Consider the following 24,099-nt stretch of genomic DNA (forward strand, 5'->3'; position numbering starts at 1 on the left):
TTTTCAGTTTTGGTTGTTTGACAAAATCTGGTTGCTATTTTCACACACACACATTCGATCGAATATTCAAGAATTAGATAGTGGTATGTATATCATAGTGGCAGTGGTAGATAACTATGATCAATACGACTATCACATTCACACACCCACCACAACAGAATGATAGGAGGGAGTGGTCAAAAAAAGAAAAGAAAAAACTTTGACCTAAACCGATTACACTACTTATACCGATTACCACTTCCTTTCGAATTCATAAATATAATTCTCGAATTTTTTTTTTTTTTTTTTTTGTTTGAAAATAGGAAAATTCAAGATTCTTCTTTTTCGTTTTTCTTGTTGTTTTTTCCTATACTGATTCTGTGTATATTCTTTTTTTTTGTGTGTAGGTTTAAAAATGAAAAGAATAAAAAAAGTTTGAAGACGACGACGACGATTGAATGGGGGGTGATTCAATGCATAACATATAGTAGTGTGTTTGTGTGGGAAAAAAAATATTCTGGCTTCTGGTTATTCTATATTCTTTTTTTTTGAGTTCTATTCTCCAGTGTATCTATCTATCTGTCTGTGTTTGTGTTTGTGTATGTTTCAAGATTCGATCCAGAAAGAGAAAAAAAAATCTTTCTCTCTCTCTCTCCTTCTGTGTTTGTTATGGATTGAAAATCATTTTTTGTTGTTGTTGTTGTTGTTGTTGGTATTCTTGTTTTGTTTTTGTTTTAACATCATCACCATCATCATCATCATCACTTGAATTGACAGAAAGTGACCGAGAATATTCTGTATCTTATTTCGTTTGAATCACAGAAATAAAAAGAAAAAGTGAGAAAACAACAATAACAACAATGATGATGACAAAAATAAAGAATTCAAATTCGAATGTTTACACTCAACTCATGTATGTTATGTGAAAATCTTTTTTTTCTTCTATTCTGTGGTTATTTTTTTCTTCTGGTTGGTTTGATCAATTTCAATAATGATCATTCATCATCATCATCATCATTATCAAAATGGATGTGATTAAATGTTTCAGTCAATTTTCATCATTAACTTGATGGTGGTGATATAAATAATGTTTTTGTGTTCGTTTGTTTGTTGTTGTTGTTGTTTTGTTTATCCGATTTGTGTTTAGTACATTTTGTTCATTCATTCAAATGATATTATATTTTTGTTGATAATTCGAATGGCTGATCATCAACATTATTATCATCATAATAATCATGATGATAATGATAATGATGATCATTATCATCATCATCATCATCATCATCATCATAACAATAATGGAATTAATATTATCAACAATAAATTTGATGACTAGTATAACATCGATGATGATGATGATGAAAATTTATGTTAATTATCGTGAAAAATGGCTAAAATCATCATTATTATCAACATCACCTTTATTATGGTGGTAATAATGAATGAATTTTTCGTATAAATCAATAAATAAAAGCCACAACTAACATATACACAACAGTTACCATCACAATATGTATCAATGAATGAATTATTCATCATCGTAAATTGAAAAAAAAACAACAATCGATATTTATCAATGAATACATTCTTCTTTTTTCAATAACCGAAAAAAAACTTTTTGACATTTATTTTCGTGTAAGATACGTGTGTGTGTGTTGGTGTTGGTGTGTGTATTGGCAAAAGTGCATGAAAGAGAAATTTTCCGAAAATCAAGAATCGATGAAAAGAATTTCAAGCACGATATTCTCGATTCTTTTTTTCGAAAAAAAAATGCCAGGACAATTTTAATTTTCATTCAAACACACAATGGCTATTCAAAAAAATTTATTTTGCAAAACAAAACAAAACAAAAAAAAATGATTACATCATTTTAAAAATTTAATTTTTATTTCTGATGAAATTGGCCATTGATATTATTGTTATTATTCATCACCATCATCATCATCATCATCACCACCACCATCATCATCATCATCATCATCCTCATTTTCATCATCAACATCATCTTGGCCACAACAACAACAACAACAACAACCACTATCAACATCATTATCGACAAAAATTATTATTATTATCAAATTTAAATTCGAATCGAATTGTTGACAATAATAATAATAATAATAATAATAATACGATAGTATTCGATCAGGAAATTCAATCGATCAATAATAATAATAATAATAATAGGATTAATCAATTAATCAAATTTGTTATAATTAATAGAATTATAATCAGCTATTTCAATCATCAACATCATCATCATCATCATCACTGTCCGATCAATAACGTATTTTGTTACCGAATTGCTAAGAAAAAAGAAACAACATTAACCGAACGGAAATCAAACACAACGATCATCATCATCATCATCATCATCATTATCATTATCGTTATTCTATTTGAATATAAATCATTATTATTATTTGCAAATTCATCATCATCATTATTGTTGTTCATTGATAAGAACCGGAAATTACCATCATCATTAATATCATTATTATTATTATTATTATCAATTGATGTTGATAATAATAATAATAATTATAAAATGACCGGTGATAAGGTCGAAGTTCAAAATGAACCATCATCAATATTAAGTGATGGCCAACGTGATGATAGTAACGGTACTGCCCAGAGCCATTCACAACAAAGTACACAACCAAATAATAATAATAATAACAATAATAATAATAATAATAATAATAATAATAATCATACGAATACAAATAATGCGAATAATAATCATAATTGTAAAAATAATTGGTGGAATTGTTGTTGCTGTTGTTGTTCATGGTAAGTTTTTTTGTGGTTGATATTTATTTTTTTGGATGATAATGTTGATGACACTGTGTAAACATTTTTCAAATAATATGTCTTTTTCATTGTTTTATTTTTCCTCTATTTGATTCGAATATGAACATATAGCATATCGATTAAAAATCATTCGGGAAAACATACGGATAACAAAGTTCAATTATCTTCCATCGAAAATTATTTCAATGATGACAATGAACCTCTGTAAGTTTGTTTTTTTGTTTTGTTTATAATTCTGTTCTTTTCGAGATTCTGTTTCCAATTCTAATAAGCATTTTTTTTGTGATATTTTTCCCTTTTTTTTCGTGACAAACAAAAAACAAAACAAAATCAACAAAGGCCTACGATCGAAGAAATCCGAAGCTGGGCAGATTCATTTGATAAATTAATGAAATGCAAATGTAAATATTTGTTTAAAATTTTTTTTAATTCAATCGATACAACCAAAAAAAAATTGCTTAATGATTTAGAAGAATTTCTTTCTCTCTTCTTTTTCATAAATTCATCACAAATGATTTGATTCAAATTAATAATGATTTTTGTCTATTTTTTCTTACATGATGGATACTAGATGGCCGTAAAGTATTTCGTGATTTTCTTAAATGTGAATATAGTGAAGAGAACATAATGTTCTGGTTAGCATGTGAAGATCTTAAACGTGAATCCGATCCGGAAATGATTGAAGAAAAGGCACGTCTTATTTATGAAGATTTTATATCTATTTTATCACCTCGTGAGGTATGTTTAATTGGATTTTTTATGTGATGTGATTTGCACATCAGTGCGTGTGTGTGTGTGTGAAAACGAAACCTATTTTTATCATTTCAAATCAAACAAATTTTTTTCTGTTTCTTTCATTAGGTGAGCCTTGATTCACGTGTACGTGAAATAATCAATAAAAATATGATTGAACCAACACCGAATACATTTGATGAAGCTCAGCTACAGATCTATACGCTCATGCATCGAGATTCTTATCCACGTTTTATTAATTCACAAGCCTATCGACAACTCGCACAACTGCCTACAACAAGTCGTAAAACAAGTGCTACGTAATCCACAATGAGAATAAATGAATAATACGACCAAAAACAAAAAAAAAGCAAAAAAACGTAAACAAATAAATAAATCATTCTTTGCTCCCCATTTTTTTTCTCAAATCATTATCGAAACACATCAAAATATTAAATCATGAAAACAACAATTGATCAAGAGTTTCCAATTGAACAAAAAAAAATTTGATTTGATTTATTTTGGATTCCGCTTTTCTCTCTCTCTCTCTATCTTCCCTCCAAACAAACATCATACACACCTGTAAATATTAAGACAAAAAAAACATTTATTGCTTGTTATATTTTCTATACAATGTTTCATTTTATCAACCCTTTTTTTTGCAATTTTCTTTCATTTCATTTCTCATTCAAAACAACACACACAGATCATTTAAAGACTCAATCGATACGAACAACAACAACAACCGAAAACGAAATTAATTATATCACACACACACAGACACACAAACAATGATGCAAGAACAATTTTTATCTTCTTTTTTTTGGTTTGTTTCAAAATGGCCATGTTTATTGATAAATTTAACACACACACACCTACACTTACACGCACACACTTATATCTCCCTCCATCACCAACACCATCAAAAGCAATGAATATTACAATCAATCAATTAATTAGGCTTCTTCTTTTTTTTTGAAATTTAGCTTCCTGTTTTTACATAATTTAGATTTTATCTATATATTTAGATGATTGTTTTTTTTTCGCTCTCTTTTTCATGATAAAAATAGCCCTGGATAATCAATATAATAAATAGTTTGTTTAGAAACAATACAATATATAAAAATTCTGATGAGATTAAAACACAAAGATAGTCCATCTAAATTAATATTACAACATCATCATCATCAAAAAAGGTGTGTGTGTATGGGGTGTAAATAGTAGAAAAAATAATTATCATTATCATTATTATCGATGACCAACACCGAATTTTTTTTCTTTCACAATTATATACACACATCTACATTTCAAATACCAAAAAAAAACATCAGAATAATCTGTGATTAACATTTCTGCTAATTTTTTTTCTGCTTTTTATTATTATAATTATAACATGGTTAAACATTATAAAAACATTATAAAAATGCTTTACAACAACAACAACAACAACAAACTATCTAACCATCTAACTAACTAACTAACTAACTAACTAAATATATTGATTTGTGACATTCATTCATTCATCATCACATTACATTCATTTGAATATAATCGATATTTTATCTTTGTTTTTCATTATTATATAAAAATGGATATGAAAATCAATTTTCACCAACATCATCAATTATCATCGAATTATTCTTCATCATCATCATTTTTGTTGTTGTTGTTGTTGTTGATTTTATGATATGATGATAAAATTCTTGAAGAAGAAGAAAAACGAAAAACAATATTTACACCTACACACACCTACCCATTTATTGTATTCTAATGATTTTTTCTTTTTTTTTTTGTTTGATTTTTTTGAATTTCACACACAAACATCCTTTCCTCCCACATAGCAATGATGACCACTAAAAACCACCATCACTCAATCACCATATCAAACATTATCACCCAAATTATTATTATCTAGTGTGTAAATCAAAATGAAGATTCAACAACAACAACAAAACAATGTCCAATCTAATCGATTGATTTGATTTTTCCCACCTCAGAAACAAAAGATGTGAAACAAATCTCTCTCTCTCTCTCACTCTCATTAACACCATCACTATCATCATCATCATTAACATGATCTTTGATTCCAATTTTATTTGATTTCCAAAAAAAAAAATCTTTTGATTTAATTTTTTTTCTTTGTCAAATTGCAAAACGAACCAGAAAAAAAATATCTTCATAACACTTGAGATTGAATCACCATCATCATCATATATCAATCATAGATTGGACCAAAACACTTTTTTTCTTTGGTTGTTGTTCATCATTATCATCATCATCATCATCATTTTTGCAAACAAACAAACGACGAACCAAACCAAAATCAACAAATATATTGAAAACAAAAACACAAAAAAAAACAAAAAACAAAAATAATTTTGATTGTATTTTAGGCTCAATTAAATTAATTAATTGCAACGAAGAGAAAACAAAAAAAAAATAATTCTTTCTTTAAAAAAAATTATTATAAATGAAATAAAAATGAAAAAATTTTAAAATTCTTCAAAAAAAAAAGCTATTTCTACTCATTGCGACCATGTAGAGTGTAAATATATTGTTTATTTATTTTTTTTTTGCATACATGCAGAATATGATGAAAACAGACCAGACAGAATAGCTCAAAATAGTTTTTTTAGACAAAGTTTTTAAAATTAAAACAAGAAAACAAAATATGGAAAATCAACCACGACGTGAATCATCAACGGCAAATAATAATGATGAACAACAACAAGTGATTGGAAATGATGATGAATATTTTGGCAGTTTTAGTACCAGTCTAATTAGTCCACCATTTGGTCATACAAATCAATTACAATTAAGAAATCGTGCCAATCTTGTTGGTGAAAAAATAATCAATCCAGGTATTCATATGTGTGATAGTTGTCAAAGTCCAATTCTTGTATATGGTCGTATGGTAAGTTAAAATAAAATTATCATTTTTGAATTTTAAAAATTTACATTTTCTTTTTCTTATAAGATTCCATGTAAACATGTATTCTGTTTTGATTGTACGGATAAATCACCGGAAAAATGTCTTCGTTGTTCGAATAATATATTGAAAATTGAAAAATGTAAAATCGGTACTGTATTTATTTGTCGTACCGATACATGTCGTCGTACTTATCTAAGTCAACGTGATCTTGATGCTCATATTCAACATCGTCATCTACGTCGATCTGATGGTTCATTACGATTTTAGACCAATTTTTTTTCCTATTTTCATTTTATTTATTTTCGCTACATTTATATTCATTCAATGTATTAATTTCTGTATCAATTCATTTTTGTAAAAATAAAAATAAAAATTTACATTTGAAAAAATACGAAACACGTCCTTTACGGACGGAAAACGTTTTCCTTTTTGGTTGTTTTTTTAATTCAATTTTTCCGGACAATTTGTTACACCTGTTGTTGTTTTCCCGTGTTTGTTGATTTTGAAAAAAAATCCTTAAGATTCAAATTGGACAAAAACTGTCAAAAATGATCAATTTTCACATACAGACAAACAGCAGGACATTCAACAACAAAAACAACAACAACAACGATGACAATGACATTTGATTGTCATCTTTTATGTTAAAGAAAGAGAGAAAGAGAAAATGACGATAATCTGATGTCCTGTAACCAACAAAAAGAAAAGAACAATCAAAAAAAAAATGTTTTCCTAACAAGACAAACAAATAAGACTTTAACGATCACTGACCATGATGATGATGATGATGAATGAAAAAGACAAGACAAAAATTTGGGTCCTTGTTGTCGAATGTCTGCAGAGCAGGTCAAGGTTTATGTCCTTCAGGATGACTTTCCTAAAGATTTCTCTCTCTGTCTGTATGTTTGATCTCTGTTTGTCTGTCTGTATGGTCCATTACACTACAAAAAACAACCGTAGGGTATTCTATTATGAATTTTACCTTTGTTTCTTTAAAACAAACAAACATATATTTCAGGAATCTTTGAAATGAAACTATCATCATCAAATGAAGTGGATGATGATGATTCCATAATGGTAACAAAGATAATATCATCATCATCATCATCATTATTTTGGACATGATGATGATGATGATGGAAAAAAAAGAGAGCATTGGCACCACTTGTTGCATTTTTCATCAGTATGATCATCATGATTTCATCCTCCTCACTCATTTACTCTTCAGTTTTTTCAGTTCAGTTTTACCTGCCGAATGAAAACAAAGTTTACAAATTTTTTTTCAGGGTGTTTACAATTATCTGTTCGTATGTGTTTGTATGATTCTTGTTGTGTTTTGTCCATTTTTTTCAATATATACGTGGCACATCTCTTTTCAAAATCGTTAAAATTCACTATCAACTGCAGTGTTTGTGTGTGAACTTACTCCTGCCTCTTTCCCGATATGATCATCATCATTATCATTCATTCATTCATTCATTCATGATCGCTTTTCTCTTTTCCAAAGTTACAACAGAAAAAAAATTGAAAATGTTCATCAATTGAGAAACTTTTTGATGATAATTTTAAGGATGCACGCATGCGTTACACTTGTCAAACGAATTCGTTTTTTTTCTGCTTCTTTTATTCGTTTCACTAATAGATTATCATACAGGTGAGATTTGTTTTTTTTTCTTGGAAATCATGATGTTGATTTCAATTTATCGAAGTTTTTTTGGTTGGTAGTGGTCAATCGATCTATAGGTAGCAGCATTTATTGAAACATTTGATTGTTGCAGCCCATTTTTGTTTTTTATTTGAAAACTATTCCTCACCCTCTTTGATTCCTCCCTTGGTTAATACGCCAAGATAAAGTAAAGAATTTTTTTTCGTTTGAATAAAAAGAGAGTCTTATGAAAGGTTCTCTCCATTTTTTTGGCTGGATATATCATGATGTTGAATAAATGGCCAAATAGGTAACCGGCGCCTTTATTCAATTTTAAAAATCCCGAATCCGAAATTCTATTTTTTTTTTCACTCATCCTCACTTCCTCCCTCCCTCTCTATATGTCTCTTTTAATTCATATAATGACCATCAAGGAGAAGAAGGTGTACACACACTCACAAACATCATACAAATTTTGAAATTTTTCATCATCATCTTATTGATAGACAGACAAAGTGAAACAACATTCACCGACCAACGAAAAAGACCAACGAATGAAAAATAAAGAAGAGAAAATAACAAGCTCAGCTCTTTGAAGAATATCTTCTTCTTCTTCTTGTTGTTGAATGAATTCTATTACAAAAAAAAAAAAAAAAATATTCAAATCTAACCTTTCTACTACTATATTATGTTAATGATGATTATATAATCGTTACGTCACGCCATACAAACAAACAAACAAACACAACAGGTCAACAACAAGTGTCTGTCCCCCTCTTCTTCAGGCATCACATTCTTCTTCTTTTTTCTGTTTTGTTCGATGGTTTCTACCCTACCATACTGATAATGAAAATTATCAAGACAGGTTAGTGACCCTTTTTTTTCGGGTTGTTGTTAATTCTGTTTTTTCCCCCACTCTTCGTCGATGATGATTATGATGATAGCGGCGTCAATTTGTGGAGTGAGTGGAATATTTAGCCTTGAATTTTTTTTTGCTGGTTTGCTTGGTTTACAACACTACCACCCAATATGGGAATTCAAATATGAAAAATGAAAAAAATAAAATTTGAATTATAAAAAACGCATCCTCTTTGATGATTCCCTCCATCATTCCGTTTCTTCATCTCCTCATCGTCCTCCTCCTCATTATCATCAAGCATCAAACATCACCAAAATCCTCCTCCTCGTAACAAGTGTTTTTTTTTCTTTCGCTAGTCGTTTGTTGTTGATTTGAAATGATTTTTGTTTTTTTTTATTTAGTTTTAGTTTTACTTGGATTTTTTCTTTTTTTGAAGGTACACACATATCATCATCATCGACAACAACAACAACATTATCAATGAATGGCCTAATGGCCATATGCATTTTCTATTTTCAAAAAGAATCCATTATCATTAATGATGACAACGGTTGTTGAATCGTGTAAAATGGATCATCCATAATGTGTTTGATGTGATGATTTTAAATTTTTATTTTCAAAAAAAAAAAAATCAAAAATCATAAATGGTTGTTGTTGTTGTGGTTGTTGTTTCGGGTGATGTTTAGTGACCAATAATTTTTTTTTATTTGGATCATCATTGACCGGTGTCCAGTGTGTTTTTTGTTGTTTTTTTTCAAATTTGTTTTCATTTGTTTTTTTTCTTCAAGTTTTTTTTCTGTTTCTCATTGCAAATCAATTCGTGATCCAAATCAGGCCTGACAAATCGATCTCATTTTGTTTATGTGAAAACATTTTCTTTCTTTTTGAAACAAAATTTTCAGTTTTTTTTCAAAACAAAATCAACCAAACAAAAAAATCATTGAAACACATAACCCAAAAAAACATAATGCCCGATGCAGCCAAATCGATAGCAACAAGTACCGGTAAGTGTTTTTGCTTCCAGGTTAATTTGAAAATCCAAAAATGATTTTTAGTTGTGTGCGTGTAAACATCACCCATTTATCGGGAAATATTCCCGAAAAATATTAAAAAAAAACTTTTTTTCCCAAAAAACAAAAATTCAATCACGACCGCACTAAAATTTTCGGTTATTTTTACTTAATGTGTAACCATCATTTACCACTGTTTTTTTCCCTTAACACCAATGTAAAATTCATATAAAAAAATCAAAAAAATCCAAAAATCCTAGCAATTAGTCGGCTATATAAAAATAAAATAGATAAATCTTTTAGGATTTAAGAAGATGAAAATCTCTCACTATGTGTATGTGTGATGATCATTTTTGAAATGTTTTTTTTCATCATCATCTTCATTTTGGTCATATCTTATCCTGTCAAGATTTGACCAAAAATGAAATGAAATAAAAACTAAAAAGAAATGCTGTAAAGATTTTTGTCATGTTGATGGCTATGAAATTTTTTTGGCTGTCTAGAAAATTTATCTATTTCTAGCCATTCATTTTGTTGTTTTCTTTCTTTCTTCGAAAAAAAAGAAAAAGAAAAATCCAATCAAAATTGGAATATCTGGTTGACATTTGCTGTAAAACTTTTCAATTCAATCATTTACTATTCTTTTTCACATCATTTTTTTGGTTTTGTTTTTGTGTTTTTCCAAATACATCTAAACACATTTCATTTCATTTCATTTCATTCATTCAATATATATATAGGTTCATTCATCGAAAATATTATTGGCTGAAATTGAATTTTCAGATCAACTCAGATACATTTATTATATTACATAAAAATATGATTTTTGTTTTTGTTTGTTTTTCTCGTTCATTAATCTCTATATATAAATGGTGCGTGTGTGTGTGTTGATGAGATTTAGATTAACATTTTAATGCTTCTCTTACGCTCATGGTGATTGGCTGAATTTTTTTCTGTTGCTGTTTCTGTCACCATTATTTGACTATATCACCAAAATCAGCAAAATATTTCAATTTAATTTCTGGATCAAATCGTTAACCCTTCTCTCTCTCTCCTCCATTCTATTTTCATCAATTTCTTTCCCTTTTTTTTCATTTGTTTTTATCTGATGAAAATGATATTTTTATATAATCCTTTTGATTTAAAAATTTTTGTTGTTTTCAAAAAATAAACAGAAATTTGCCCTCAAGGTATTTTACAAATTGAAAGCCCGAAAAAATTTTACAGTAAAAAAAACCTGTTGCCCTGAATGCATGGTTTTGTTTGTACCCTATTCTAGTTTTGTTTTGAAAACCAGCAAACCATGTGTGTGTGTGTGTATTGGGTGAGGTTGTTTAAAATGATAATATGGGCCATTTAAACAACAACAACAACAACAACAAAAAACCGTTTTCAAAATGATTACCCAATGCACAAACACACACACACCGGATTGACCAGGTTTAGAAAAACAGGTCCTTGTTGATATTGAAATTGAAAATTTCTGAAAAAAAAATGAAAATCGAAAGCTTTATTGTCACATCGTTTGTGTGTTGTGATGTGTGTGTGTGGTGTATTTGTTTAAGGTATTATAAATAAATGACACCTGAGCATCCGCTGTTGTTTAGAAAAAAAGGTAAAAAAAAGGTATTTTCAAATCATTTCCTCGCATCGTTGATTTACCCTAAAATTTAGTATTGAAAAAAACCCTTAAAATAGACATTGCTGTTGGTGTTGTTTGAGAGTTTCATTTCGTTTTTTCCTGACAAACGAAATGAAATGAAATGATGCATAGATTGAATTGAATGTTTTTTTTTTTTTGGTTGGTTTGGGTTCGACATACTCTCATTATCTTCTACGATTCATTCAACGATTCTCACCACCCTCTATTTTTTGTTTCGTTTGTTTCGTTCGCCTTTTGCATTCAACTTAACAATGAAAATGTTTTTTTTTCATTTCCATTTAATTTCAGATTCAGTCAGAAAAAAAAAATCCCATGGATAATCATTGCCTGTTATATGTTATTCAATGAGATTTCTTTCTTTTTTTTCGTTTTTTCTGGTGTTTCATAATCAAAATAATAATGATGATTATGATGATGGCAGCGAATAATTTTTCTTTTCATATTTTTTTTTTCTTTGATGATACAAAAAAAAAAAATACAAGGTGTTTCGAAATGAATGGATGGTTGGTTGGGTTGGTTGGTTAGTTGAATGAATGAATGAATGTATGGTTGGAAATGAAAATGAAAAGTCAAAAAAAAAAAAATTATTTAACATTTAACCTTTGAAGATCGGGATGATCAGATGATAATGAGGAGGATGAGCAACATGAATGGTGGTGGTCATCATGAGGGTGATAATGATAATAGTGGGGGATGAAAGGAATGATGATAGGGGGAATGAAAAACACGAACAAATTCTTTTTTTTCAAAAACGATGTTTCGTTCAGTCGCCGTTCATTATCATCCATCGTGATCAAATGATCAAATATGATTGCCATTAAGATTTCTTTTTTTGAAGAGAAAATGGTGTGTGTATGTGTGTGTGTGGGGTACATCGACATTAGTTTGTGAAATTTTATTTTGTTTTTCGTAAAGATTTTTAATAGAAAAGGAGGGTGAGAATGAAATGAAATGAAAGATGATGATGATCGGACGGTTGGTTGGATGGTCGATGGTTGGTTCGTTCAGTCGACGATGACTACCATCAAATCAATTTATTTTCTTTTTATTTTAAAAATAATGCTTAGGGCAAGGTGTGGTGGTGGTGGCAGTTGTGATAATGAAGCCCCCCTCCTCGAATCATCATCACCCGAAGAAGAAGAAGAAGAAGTATTTTTCTTCTTCTTATTTCTATCGATGGAAAGCAACAAGTGTTTTTTTTTGGCTCATTCCATCCATCCATCCATCTTTCACCTGTACAACAATAACCGAACAAAAAAAAAGAAAAAGAAGAAAACCAGCGGTAGATAGATGAATTTTGAAGATAACTTTTTAAAAAAAGTATAAGCCTGACGTTGAAGTAAGTAAGCAGGGAAAGGCAGGAAGATTGAAAATGATGATGTTGTTGATGATGATGGTTATTATCATCATCATCATCATACGAGATTGTTTGAGGTCGTCATCCTCGGGTCTTTCAGGACGGGACGGGACGACGACCATCATCATCGTCAATTCATGGTGATGTTGATGATGGTTATGTAAGAAAAGAACGAAAAATTCGCTCCCTTTTCTTTCTTTCGTTCGCTCTCTCTCTCTCTCTCTTGACTTGATCAATTGGATTGTTGTTGACCAACGAACGAACGTAGTAAAAAACACATCAATTTTCAAAGTGGAGATAGGATTCTCTGTTTTATTATTATTTCAACTTCAGGCTGTTCAGGTTCATATATTCATTTCTTGAAAATTTCAATCGATTTTAAATTTGATTGATTTTTTTTTGTTTGCTTATCTTTCTTTTTTTTCGTCCATCTCTCATCACTAATTAATGAAATTGATTCGAAAAGATAGATAAAAATTTTTTTTTTCGTATAAAAATAGCAATAATCATCCATCTACAAATGAGATTATCATCATCATCAAATAATATGATTACATCATTTGTGAATTTTTTTTTGTTTCTCCAGCAAAAAAAAAAAAGAAGGTCATTTCTTATTATTATAATAAGATCAATCGCTGATTGATGATTTTGATTTGCATTTGCAAATGAAGAAACCAAAAACAAAATGAAAAAAAAAACGAAAAATAGCATCCTTGCTATGAACGATGGATCAATGTTCGATTGAATATCGATCGATTTGGTAAAAATGTAATTTCTTCGAAATCAATCGGAAAAAAACATTATTCCGATGGATTCCGGCAATAATACCCGGGATCAATTTCGCTTTCATATATGGAAAACGATTTCTTATAGACCTATAATGAAAATACATTGGGCGGAGTACCCATCACATCATCATCATCATCATATTACACATGATGATGATGATACAGAAAAAAACAAAAACGTTTGGTTAGTTTTTCTTCAAATAAATTTCTTTATTTCTGGTTACCAATCTGGATCCAAATGAGCATGCGTTTATTGTACACCAATTGATACAATGAACATTCATTTATTTATCATCAACCAGCATCAATTCTTCAGCCAATTTTGGGAGCCAGAAGAAAAAGCCGTGCCTTGTTTTGTTTTTCTGTTGAATTAAACATAATATGCGCATGCTTGATTCGAAAAAAATACACATTTCGATGATAAATGTCCATCATCCAAATCTTTTTCAAAAGTTGTGCCGCATCGATTTTTTTTTTTTTTTTTTTGCAAATTAGATACTACCAAACACCTGAATACCTAATACATATAATAAATTTTTGAATATTAGCATTATGTAATCAAACTTTTTTTTGTTGTTGTTCTGTTGAATGAATCAAAAAAACATCATTATTTCCATTTGATAAATTAACATTTTTTTTTCATTTCATTTCATTTTCTGATTACAGATTTTCGAGATAGTTTTCGGTTGGTTATTTTTGCGATTTGATTATAATATGTGATTACGCCCAAAATTAAAATGAAAAAAATCGTTGTTTGTCCATTTTCCGATTGAAAATAAACCGTTTGTGCTTGTTTATTTCACAAACAACAAGGGAAATCGATTTTCCCCAAAAAAAGCTAGGCAAAGATATAGAGATAATTTTATGTAATGATAATGATGGTCGATGATAATTTAATCGATTTTTCTGTTTTCGTTCATTGGTCTAATCTCTCTCTCTTGCTCCCACATATCGATTTATATAATTCGATTGTATCGATTGTATCATTGTTGTTTTTCCTGCGTACTGCCCTTTTCCGAATTTCTCATTTTCCAATCATCATCATCATGATTCCCGTTAATTTTATTTTGATGATGTTGTTGTTGTTGTTTTTCACTTTAATCTTGGATATGATCCACTTTTTTTAAATATAAATTTAATTGCAGTGTTGTCACACATTTTCTCAATCAACAAACAAACAAACAAACAAACAACAAAAAAACTCTTTTTTTTCCACGTAATAACAATTTTGACGTTTTTCAATTGCAAACAAACATACCAATTTATCAAAAAAAAAAAATGAATTGAAAGTTTTGAAAATTTTTGATGTTGATAATGATCATCATCAGCCACATGATCATTTTGCAACAACAAGTGATGATTACAGGCAATCTTTTGATTTTCTTTTTTTATGAAAAAAAGATGTGATTCGAAAAAAACAGCCAATTTTTTTCGAATCACGCATGCTCATCAAAAGAATTTATCCAAAACTTGGCAGATATTTTTCAAAAATCAAATAAAATAAGAATAAAAAAAAACTTGACAAGAGAAAAAAAAACGGTCAATTTTTCTCCAGAGAAAATGAAATGAAATGAAAGAAAGCACCTTGAAGCAATTTAACAACAACAACCACAACATTTGATTGCATCTTATATTATTTTTGTTGCAATAATCATGATGATGATGATGATGATCATGATAGAATTTTTGTTTTTTGTTGTTGTTTAGAATTAACGGAAAGCAACAACAACAACAACAACAAAACTTCAATGTTAGGATGTTGTTGATAAAAAGTTATTTTTGTTTTTTTTAATTGAATTTTTTTTCATATTTTTTTTTGTTGTCCAGGTTCGGTTGTAACCACAATGCTCAACATAAACGGCTCATCAGCCGCCGATATTGTACAACATCTTGGTGGACATCATCAACATCATCATCATCATTATCACAATAATAATAATAATAATAATCATATGAATAATAATAATAATCATCATCATCAAACAAATGGATCATCAACAATAATAACATCAACAACAACACCATCAATTTCGACAATAACTGTACCAACATCGGCTACTGTACAATCATTATATGATTTTTATAAAATACCTGTTGTTGTTGATGGTATTGGTGGTGGTGGTGTTGGTAAAACAGCCGGTATTACATTGATTACATCCGATGGTAAAAATATTACTGATGCAGCCACCCTACAGGAAATGGTTTGGAGGTAAGATTTAAATAAGACAAAAATAGCAACAAAAAAATACAATCTTTTTCCATATTTGACCTGAACACAAATATACAAATATACAATGTTATCATTAATCAATCGATCAATAACGTTAATCATCAATATTTGTATAATGTGTTAGTGTGCGAATCATTATCATCAATGATTTATCAACTTGTTAGCATTATAAATCTGGATCTAATATTTGTAGGAGAAAATAAAAAAAAAGCTAATGATGAATCATCAATCAATCTGAAAAAATTGTTATATATTTTGTTTTCAATGTGGGCTTGTTATATTATCATCAGTATTAATCAATAAATCAATAAATCGGAAAAAAAGGGAAGGATCAATGATGATCATTTATAATTCTTTTAAAAATGCTAGGATTCTTGGGATGTTTGAAAACAAAATCATAAAAAATGGCTATATGCGCCGTCATGCGGTTGAATCATCATGATGATGGTGAATATTTGTTAGCAATGGGCATTATGACCATGGCCATCGCCGCCGAACGATATCATTGCAAATCATATCGACGTTATATATAAAAACACACACACACACACACATCGTGTGTGTTTTTTTTAGTATATTTCCCATCCCATCATCATTTCCAATTCAAATTCTCAACACAAACACACACCATGCACACTTTGTTCTGTTCTGCGTTCTTCTGTTTGATGATTATCATCATTGTATTTGGATAATGATGATGATGATCATATTCAAAGTTTGTCTTTTTTTTTGAAAGTTTCAAATTTTGTTTTTTGTCTTAAGAACCACCACTTATACAAAAACACACACACACGGCATATGCACATTGTTTAACCACCACTACACGACCACGACCACGAATAATGAAGACCACGAAGTTTTTAAAGATAATAAGGTACACATGGACACTTGTATACGTACAACACAACACACAGTCAGTGCACAGGTAATAGCAACAAGTGCATTTGGATAGTGGATGGAATTTTTTTTTCAATTTTTTTTTCTATTTGGAGACATTCATGGATGATGATGTCGACAATGATGATGATGATGATGGTATGTGTTTTTGTTGTTGTTGTTGTTTGTGTAGTTGAAGGCCATGGCTTGAATTGCTTTTGCTAATCATCATCAGCGTCAACATCCAACAAATCACAAAATTATATTTACGAGTTGAGTTCTCTTTTTTTTCGTTTGTTCGTTCGTTCGTTGTTTTTTGTTTTGTTTTGAATTCATTTCACATGCTTTTTGTTGTTCTTGATTGTGGAACTATTTTTCTTTTAATTTGAAAACAAAAAGTTTCAAAAAAATAAGAATTTCAAATTGAAAGAATCGAATGTTTGACAACAAAAAAAAGAATCATTCGAATTCGAATCCTATTTTTTTGTGTGTGTGATGACTATAACGACACAAAACAGACATTCATCCGAATGAATGTAAAAATAGCCACAAAAAAAAACTAGAATTCTGGATTTGAATTTTTTGATAAATCAAAAAAGTTGTTTTCATTTGTGAAAAAAAAATAATGAGAAAAAACTTTCATTTTTCATTTCATTCATAATCATCTGTTTGATTATCAACTTTTTTTCCGCACATTCTGGTTTTATCATCATCATCATCATTATGATCGTCTGTTGATCAGGATCATCATCATCATTATTATGACCTGTCATTCATCATCATCAACAACACTATTATTATTATTATTATCAATGAATGAATTTATTCATCAACCTGTTCAACAACAACTGGTTTCTGTCATTGTCATCATCATTCATTCATCATTAGCTGTTTGTTGTTGTATGATAAGTTGTTGACCAACATTTTGGACATATTGAATTATCATCAACAGACACAAACAAAAATAAACAATCATCAATGCAAAGCGTAATTAGCTATTGGTAATTCTTTTCCGGAATTTTACAAGAATAAACACATTCTACAAACACATTTTAAACATTTATTCTGTTTTCCCAGAATATTCTATTCAGAATTTTTTGTTTTTCTCATTTTTTTCTTGTTTTTTTTTCTTATTTCCACTATAACCATAGCACTGTACCTGTATCGGCAGTTAGTAGTACCGGTGGTGGAGGTGGCGTTTTACAGAATGCAACTATTGTAACAACAAGTGGTTCATTAGCTGCTGCTGCTGTCACATCATCATCCGCATCTTCATCATCATCATCACCGTCACCATCATCCACAACAACAACAACGAATAATAATAATCAACATTCCGATGATGATCATCATCAACATCGACAACAACATCAACAACAAGAATCAAGTCAATTGAATGGACATAATAATAATAATAATATTCAATCACCACAATCATCATCTACAATTGTTAAACTTGAACAAGCAAAAAATCATCTAATTGTTTCAAGTGGTAACCATAATAATAGTGATAATAATAGTGGTTTAGTTGTTAATCAAAATGGTACGGTTACGATAACCGGTGGTCAACAAGAATCAACACCGACAACAACGAATAATAATAATAATAATGGTCAACAGCAATCACAAACGATTATTGTGACAACAACGCCAAGTCAGCAACAGCTACAAAACGGGCAACAACAAACGACATCATCAGTATTACATGGAACGGAAGTACTTCATATAAAAGCAGAACCAACGTCAACAACAACAACAACAGGAACGATATTACAACAACAACAACAAACCAATGATAATAGTGTTGTACATTTAAAGAATACCGAATCAACAACAACAACAACAGTATTACAGCATGTGAATGAAGTTGTACATATAAAAAATGAACCATTAGATACATTACCACCATTATCATCACCGGGACAAATGGTCGATGTAATATCGGCAAATAATGTTGATCATAGCCGTGAATTGGAGCCATCACCACCGGCTACCGTTATATCATTAGCACCGGCACAACCATATCCACCAAATAATAATAATAACAATAATAATAATAATAATAATGGTCAACCAACGCAATTAACATTTGCAACATCAGCATATGATCTATCCGGTAATGGACAATATGCATTACAAGTGAATGCCAATACGGCTTTAACGCCTCATCAATATGCAGTTACACCAACGGCAACAGCCGCTGCACGTACAACAAACGGTGGTACCGTTTATCTTACCACTGATTATATTACATATCGTGAATATTATCCAACAAATGCGACAAATGTTAATGGTGTTACGCAACAACAACAACAGCAGCAGCAACCGCAACAGATTATTGTTACAACAAATCCAGCTGCACTTACGGCAGCCGGTACTGTCAATAATGTTAGCGATCAACAATATCATACGGTTAGACAACAATTATCTGCACAGCAAATACCGCAAGTAACAATCACTGGAAATAATAATTATCAAACAACAGCAAATATGATTGGTGAAACGGAAACATCATTTTTAGATCGCTATCTACGACAACATCAGCCAATAACTACACAGGCAACAACAACAACATCGATGGTCAATAATAATAATAATAATTCACAACAGCCCGGTACAATTTCCATACAATCATTACAACAGGCAGCGGCAACAACATCAACAACAAATTGTTTGGTCAATGGATATAAATCAAATACAACAACAACATTACATGGTTGTTTAACTGTTGATTTACCATCACCGGATAGCGGAATTGGTGATACAACAACAGCAACGCCCAGACAAGAAACAATATCAACAACAACAACAACAACCATTCCACAAGTAAGAGTTTATTACTTTGTATTTGAAACTATTAATCAATCAATCAATCAATCAAATTATCGATGATCGATTAGAACATCCTTGTTTTTTCCTTTTTTACTATTACTATATAATGATTTTGTTTTTGTTTTTGTTTTTCCTGCCTTCATTCATACATATATTGAACAAAACAGATATTCGAATATACTGGTCTAACAACAGCACAACAAACATCAACATTATTACCAGTGGTTACAGCATCTGCAACTGATTTAACATCCGTTGCTGTTGTTGCTACTGCAACTGTATCATCATCATCATCATCATCATCGGCACCATCATCGGTTACATCACCAACATCGATTGGTAATGCTATTGTCAATATAACAACACCAACCAATGTATCAGGATCGCCTGCAGCAATAGCAAAATCAGCAAATCGTCGATCATGGCATGAATATGGTCGTAATTCTGATATCGATAAAATACAGATACCTAAATTGTAATTTATTAATCATCAATATTTTGATTCTTCTTTTTCTATGATTAATTATTTTGAATCCTTTTTTTTCATCCAAAAAAATCTTCAAATAGATTTTCTGATATTGGTTTTAAATATTTTCTCGAATCACCAATATCAACCAGTCAACGACGTGAAGATGATCGTGTTACCTATATTAATAAAGGACAATTTTATGGTATTACATTGGAATATATTAATGATGTGGATAAACCATTGAAAAATGGAACAGTTAAAGTAGGTGTTTTTTGTTTGTTTTGTTTGTTTGTTTTCCAAATATTTCATTCATTCATAATAATTGTCATTTATTTCAAATTTAGTCGATTGTTATGTTAGTGTTTCGAGAGGAAAAAACTCAGGAAGAAGAAGTAAAAGCATGGCAATTTTGGCATAGTCGTCAACATAGTGTTAAACAACGTATTTTAGATGCTGATACAAAAAATTCATCCGGTATTGTTGGACCGATTGAAGAGGTAGCACATAATGCTATTGCATTCTATTGGAATCCATTGGAAGGTCAAGCTAAAGTTAATATTGCCGTTCAATGTTTGAGTACGGATTTTAGTAATCAAAAAGGAGTAAAAGTAAATAATTTTTTTAAATTTCAATTTGAATCAATTATTCTAATCTATCGATTTATATTTTTTTCTCACAGGGTCTTCCATTACATCTTCAGGTAGATACATTTGATGATATTCGTGAAGGTAGTACACCGGTTCATCGTGGTTATTGTCAGATTAAAGTTTTTTGTGATAAGGTTTGTTTTTTTTCAAGTTTTTGATTTGATTTACTCATCTTCATCATTATGATAGGGAGCCGAAAGAAAAACACGTGATGAAGAACGACGTGCAGCTAAACGTAAAATGAATGCAACTGGAAGTGAGTAGAATTGAAAAAAAATGTTTGCAAATATATTTCTTTTTTTTATTAATGACAACGAAGATATTGTTTCAGATGGACGTAAAAAAATTGAAGAAATGTATCATCCAACATGTGATCGGTCGGAATTTTATTCAATGAGCGATCTAATGAAACCACCGGTTCTATTCACACCAAGTGAAGATATTGACAAAGTAGTTTAGTGAAATTTTTTTTACTGGAATTATTATTTTCCAATTTTAAAATTTTTTCAATTATTAATTTTTTTATTTAAAAAAAATTAGATAACAACGGGAGATATTAATTTTTATGGACATACAAATACGGATATTGGATATGATACGGATTCAGGTGCTTTACCATCGATCGCTACGGCTATTCCGTTGACTACTTTACATCCTTGGTAATTAATTTTTTGTTTTTCATTTTGTCATTTTGTCAATTCCTTGTATTTTTCTGTTTTTTTTATTCATATCAATTTTTTTAGTGAACGAACCGATCAAACATTAGTATGTGATATGCCTATTGCTTGTCCACCTAAAAAAATTAAATTGGAACGTTATCCAAGTCTTAATGATCGAGGTAATTATTATACAGAATAAATTCTCATTTCAAATCATTAACCAAATTTATCATTTTTAAATGACCTAAATAGTTTTACTATATGCTAAACAAGAAAATGAAGAAGTATTTCATCCACTTCATCTAGTACCACCAACATTAGTTGGCCTTGCATGGGCGGTAAGTTAGACAAGGATAATGAATAATAATCGAACCCTTTCATTGATTTTTGTTGATCCATATCAAATAGATTGAAAATAAATATAAATTAGAAGCAAAAAATATTCGTAATATTTATAAACGTTGTAAAAAAGGGTTAGTATTTGGCAATTGAATGTTATTGTTGTTTTGTGATTTTAACGAAAAAATTTTTCCATCTCTGTTTTAGAATCACTGTACAAATGGATGATGATATGGTTAAACATTATTCACATGAAGATACTGTACTATTAGAAGTACATCAGATTGATGCTGAAACTCATGATATAACACTTGTCGAATATGATACCTGTTGATTGTTTGACAGTGTTGATCGATACATTTTATTAGTTTTGACAAATATCCAAATTGACAAATTCGATCATTCGATCTCACAAACAAATATCAACACAACCACCACCAATCAAAAAATTGCCAACTGATCGATTGTCAATAGAAAATATCGCATCAATTCAATTCAATCAATCATTGTTTGATCATATCATTTATTTTCTTTGAAAACAAATTATTTTATCAACTTAACCAAACAAAACAATATCAATATATAAATAATATAATGTATGTGTATTCAGAGTTTTTATCAATGTTTTTTAATTTATCTTTAAGAAAATTTTTATCTGGGAACCAAAAAACAAAACGAAAATTCTACAGAAAACAATAATGAATTTATTATTAATTATCAACAGTTTTTTTAAATAATTAAAAATTATATACTCAACATTATTATATAATTCCAGCACACACACATCATTAATCTAAAGCTTTAAGCATCATATACGTTTGCCATTTTTTCATCTTATATCTTTTTATTCATCCATATTGAAATTGATCTTCGAATCATCCCAAAACCAATTTTTACAGTACAATTTCTCATCTTTTATCTATCTCTCTATCTATCTCTTTCTCTCGTAAGATACTCATTTCATTTCTGCATTAACCCTTCATTCACATTCAACACACAAACAAACGAGAGAAAACGAAAAAAACAGATTCGGCAATGAACACATGAACAATTTAAGTGTTTTGTTTCTGTCATTTTTTTTTCGTTTTTCTCGTAAAAATTTTCTTTAACATTTTCTTTTTTTGTAAATTAATTTACAAAAGCGAAACAAAACAAAAATTACTTTCGTCATTCTGTGATATATTTTTACAAACAAACAAACAAACAAACAAAAAATGAATTTTTTTTTTCTTCATCAACTTTCAAGAATAAAATCGAATCTCTCATCCATCCATACACAAAAAAAACCAAACAAACATCAATTTGAAATTCATCTTGTCATCAATTACATTGAAAACAACAAAAGATAACCTGATTTGTCGTACAAATTTCATAAATAAATTATATATTTCGAGGCATTTTTGGGAAAATTGCAAAACAAAACAAAAAAAAAGAGTACAAATTACAAGATTGATTTTCTATATATAAAAAAAAAAATAATTGATTGATTTAAAAAGAAACCCCTATACACACTTTATTTTCATTTATTGTGCCAAATTTTCATTCATCATCGACAATAACACTCGATTGATCGATTGATTTTTTCGAGAAATACTTTTCCTTTCTCCAAACATTATACACACACAAATTCTGTATAGAATCCAAAAATCAACCAATGTTTTTTTTTCTTTTTTTGAATGTTAAAGAATTTGAAATTCTGAACAAAACAAAAACAAAAACAAATCAATTAAACACACACAACAACATTCATATTTAGGCCATCCGTGCAATGGTAATAAAATAATAATCCTTAATTTTTTTTAAATAGAATTAAATAATAACCATCCATCAATCATCAATTTATAATCATCATTATCATCATTTTATCAAAAAAATTCTCAAATTCCACTTCAAAAAAACATTCCAAGATTCATGAATTTTGGTGAAAGAAATTAACTAAATGTCACCAATATATCATCATCGATCGCACAAACATCATTTTTTTCTCTTTTGTTTTTCACTTTTTTCTGGTGTTTTTTTCTTCCATAACCAAAACCACGGATCGCCCAAATCAATTGCACACACTTAAAACCAAATATTTATTCCGTTTATCAAAGTTTTTTCTTTCTTTTCTTTCTCTTTCTCTTGGTCATCCAATTCAATTCACACACAAATTATAAAAAACATCATTATTAATGTAACATGATTTATTAAACGTTCGATTTTTTATTTTTCTTGCCCTCCGCCATCGATTCATTCATTTGATGATGACCAAAAAAAACTTTTTAT

The 24,099-nt window shown here is 29.4% G+C and overlaps 3 protein-coding genes across 8 annotated transcripts; all 3 read left to right on the plus strand.

Moving 5' to 3' along the window:
• The first annotated feature begins 1,394 nt into the window (after positions 1 to 1,394).
• On the plus strand, positions 1,395 to 3,997 carry LOC113789005 (uncharacterized). The gene is made up of 5 exons (XM_027338488.2): positions 1,395 to 2,772; positions 2,905 to 2,997; positions 3,133 to 3,194; positions 3,365 to 3,531; positions 3,655 to 3,997. The coding sequence occupies exons 1-5, from the start codon at positions 1,874 to 1,876 to the stop codon at positions 3,847 to 3,849; spliced, it is 1,416 nt and encodes a 471-aa protein (XP_027194289.2). The 5' UTR covers positions 1,395 to 1,873; the 3' UTR covers positions 3,850 to 3,997.
• A 2,047-nt stretch (positions 3,998 to 6,044) lies between these two features.
• On the plus strand, positions 6,045 to 6,833 carry Hakai (E3 ubiquitin-protein ligase Hakai). The gene is made up of 2 exons (XM_027338498.2): positions 6,045 to 6,439; positions 6,503 to 6,833. The coding sequence occupies exons 1-2, from the start codon at positions 6,197 to 6,199 to the stop codon at positions 6,722 to 6,724; spliced, it is 465 nt and encodes a 154-aa protein (XP_027194299.2). The 5' UTR covers positions 6,045 to 6,196; the 3' UTR covers positions 6,725 to 6,833.
• A 1,790-nt stretch (positions 6,834 to 8,623) lies between these two features.
• On the plus strand, positions 8,624 to 24,045 carry LOC113788949 (uncharacterized). 6 transcript variants are annotated; one of them, XM_075820932.1, is made up of 15 exons: positions 8,624 to 8,967; positions 9,047 to 9,965; positions 15,607 to 15,988; positions 18,037 to 19,711; positions 19,885 to 20,192; positions 20,285 to 20,447; positions 20,531 to 20,794; positions 20,866 to 20,967; positions 21,023 to 21,089; positions 21,165 to 21,283; positions 21,374 to 21,492; positions 21,577 to 21,671; positions 21,745 to 21,830; positions 21,901 to 21,965; positions 22,039 to 24,045. In XM_075820932.1, exons 2-15 carry the CDS (start codon positions 9,929 to 9,931, stop codon positions 22,163 to 22,165), a joined length of 3,609 nt encoding a protein of 1,202 aa, XP_075677047.1. In that variant the 5' UTR covers positions 8,624 to 8,967; positions 9,047 to 9,928; the 3' UTR covers positions 22,166 to 24,045. The 6 variants fall into 6 exon arrangements, with proteins under 6 accessions (XP_075677047.1, XP_075677045.1, XP_075677046.1 ...); XM_075820930.1 differs by having other exon boundaries at positions 8,626 to 8,967; positions 21,153 to 21,283; XM_075820931.1 differs by having other exon boundaries at positions 8,628 to 8,967; positions 21,165 to 21,286.
• Positions 24,046 to 24,099: the final 54 nt, after the last annotated feature.

The sequence above is a fragment of the Dermatophagoides pteronyssinus genome, unplaced genomic scaffold, assembly GCF_027571235.1.
Source record: "Dermatophagoides pteronyssinus isolate colony J.1.1.1.1 unplaced genomic scaffold, Derpt_VIB-CSIC_2022.12 sq0008, whole genome shotgun sequence".
In the NCBI taxonomy this organism is placed as follows: domain Eukaryota; kingdom Metazoa; phylum Arthropoda; class Arachnida; order Sarcoptiformes; family Pyroglyphidae; genus Dermatophagoides; species Dermatophagoides pteronyssinus.

What these genes read in the sequence shown, in the direction of transcription:
- LOC113789005 (XM_027338488.2), top strand. Translation starts at nt 1,874, where the DNA reads ATGAAATTGGCCATTGATATTATTGTTATTATTCATCACCATCATCAT. An exon ending in TGTTGCTGTTGTTGTTCATG is followed by an intron (nt 2,773 to 2,904) that starts GTAAGTTTTTTT and finishes ATGAACATATAG; the next exon opens with CATATCGATTAAAAATCATT. An exon ending in TAAATTAATGAAATGCAAAT is followed by an intron (nt 3,195 to 3,364) that starts GTAAATATTTGT and finishes GATGGATACTAG; the next exon opens with ATGGCCGTAAAGTATTTCGT.
- LOC113788949 (XM_075820929.1), top strand. Translation starts at nt 9,929, where the DNA reads ATGCCCGATGCAGCCAAATCGATAGCAACAAGTACCG. An exon ending in CAACAACAACCATTCCACAA is followed by an intron (nt 19,712 to 19,884) that starts GTAAGAGTTTAT and finishes TGAACAAAACAG; the next exon opens with ATATTCGAATATACTGGTCT. An exon ending in TTAAAGTTTTTTGTGATAAG is followed by an intron (nt 20,968 to 21,022) that starts GTTTGTTTTTTT and finishes TCATTATGATAG; the next exon opens with GGAGCCGAAAGAAAAACACG.
- Hakai (XM_027338498.2), top strand. Translation starts at nt 6,197, where the DNA reads ATGGAAAATCAACCACGACGTGAATCATCAACGGCAAATAATAATGAT. An exon ending in TTCTTGTATATGGTCGTATG is followed by an intron (nt 6,440 to 6,502) that starts GTAAGTTAAAAT and finishes TTTTCTTATAAG; the next exon opens with ATTCCATGTAAACATGTATT.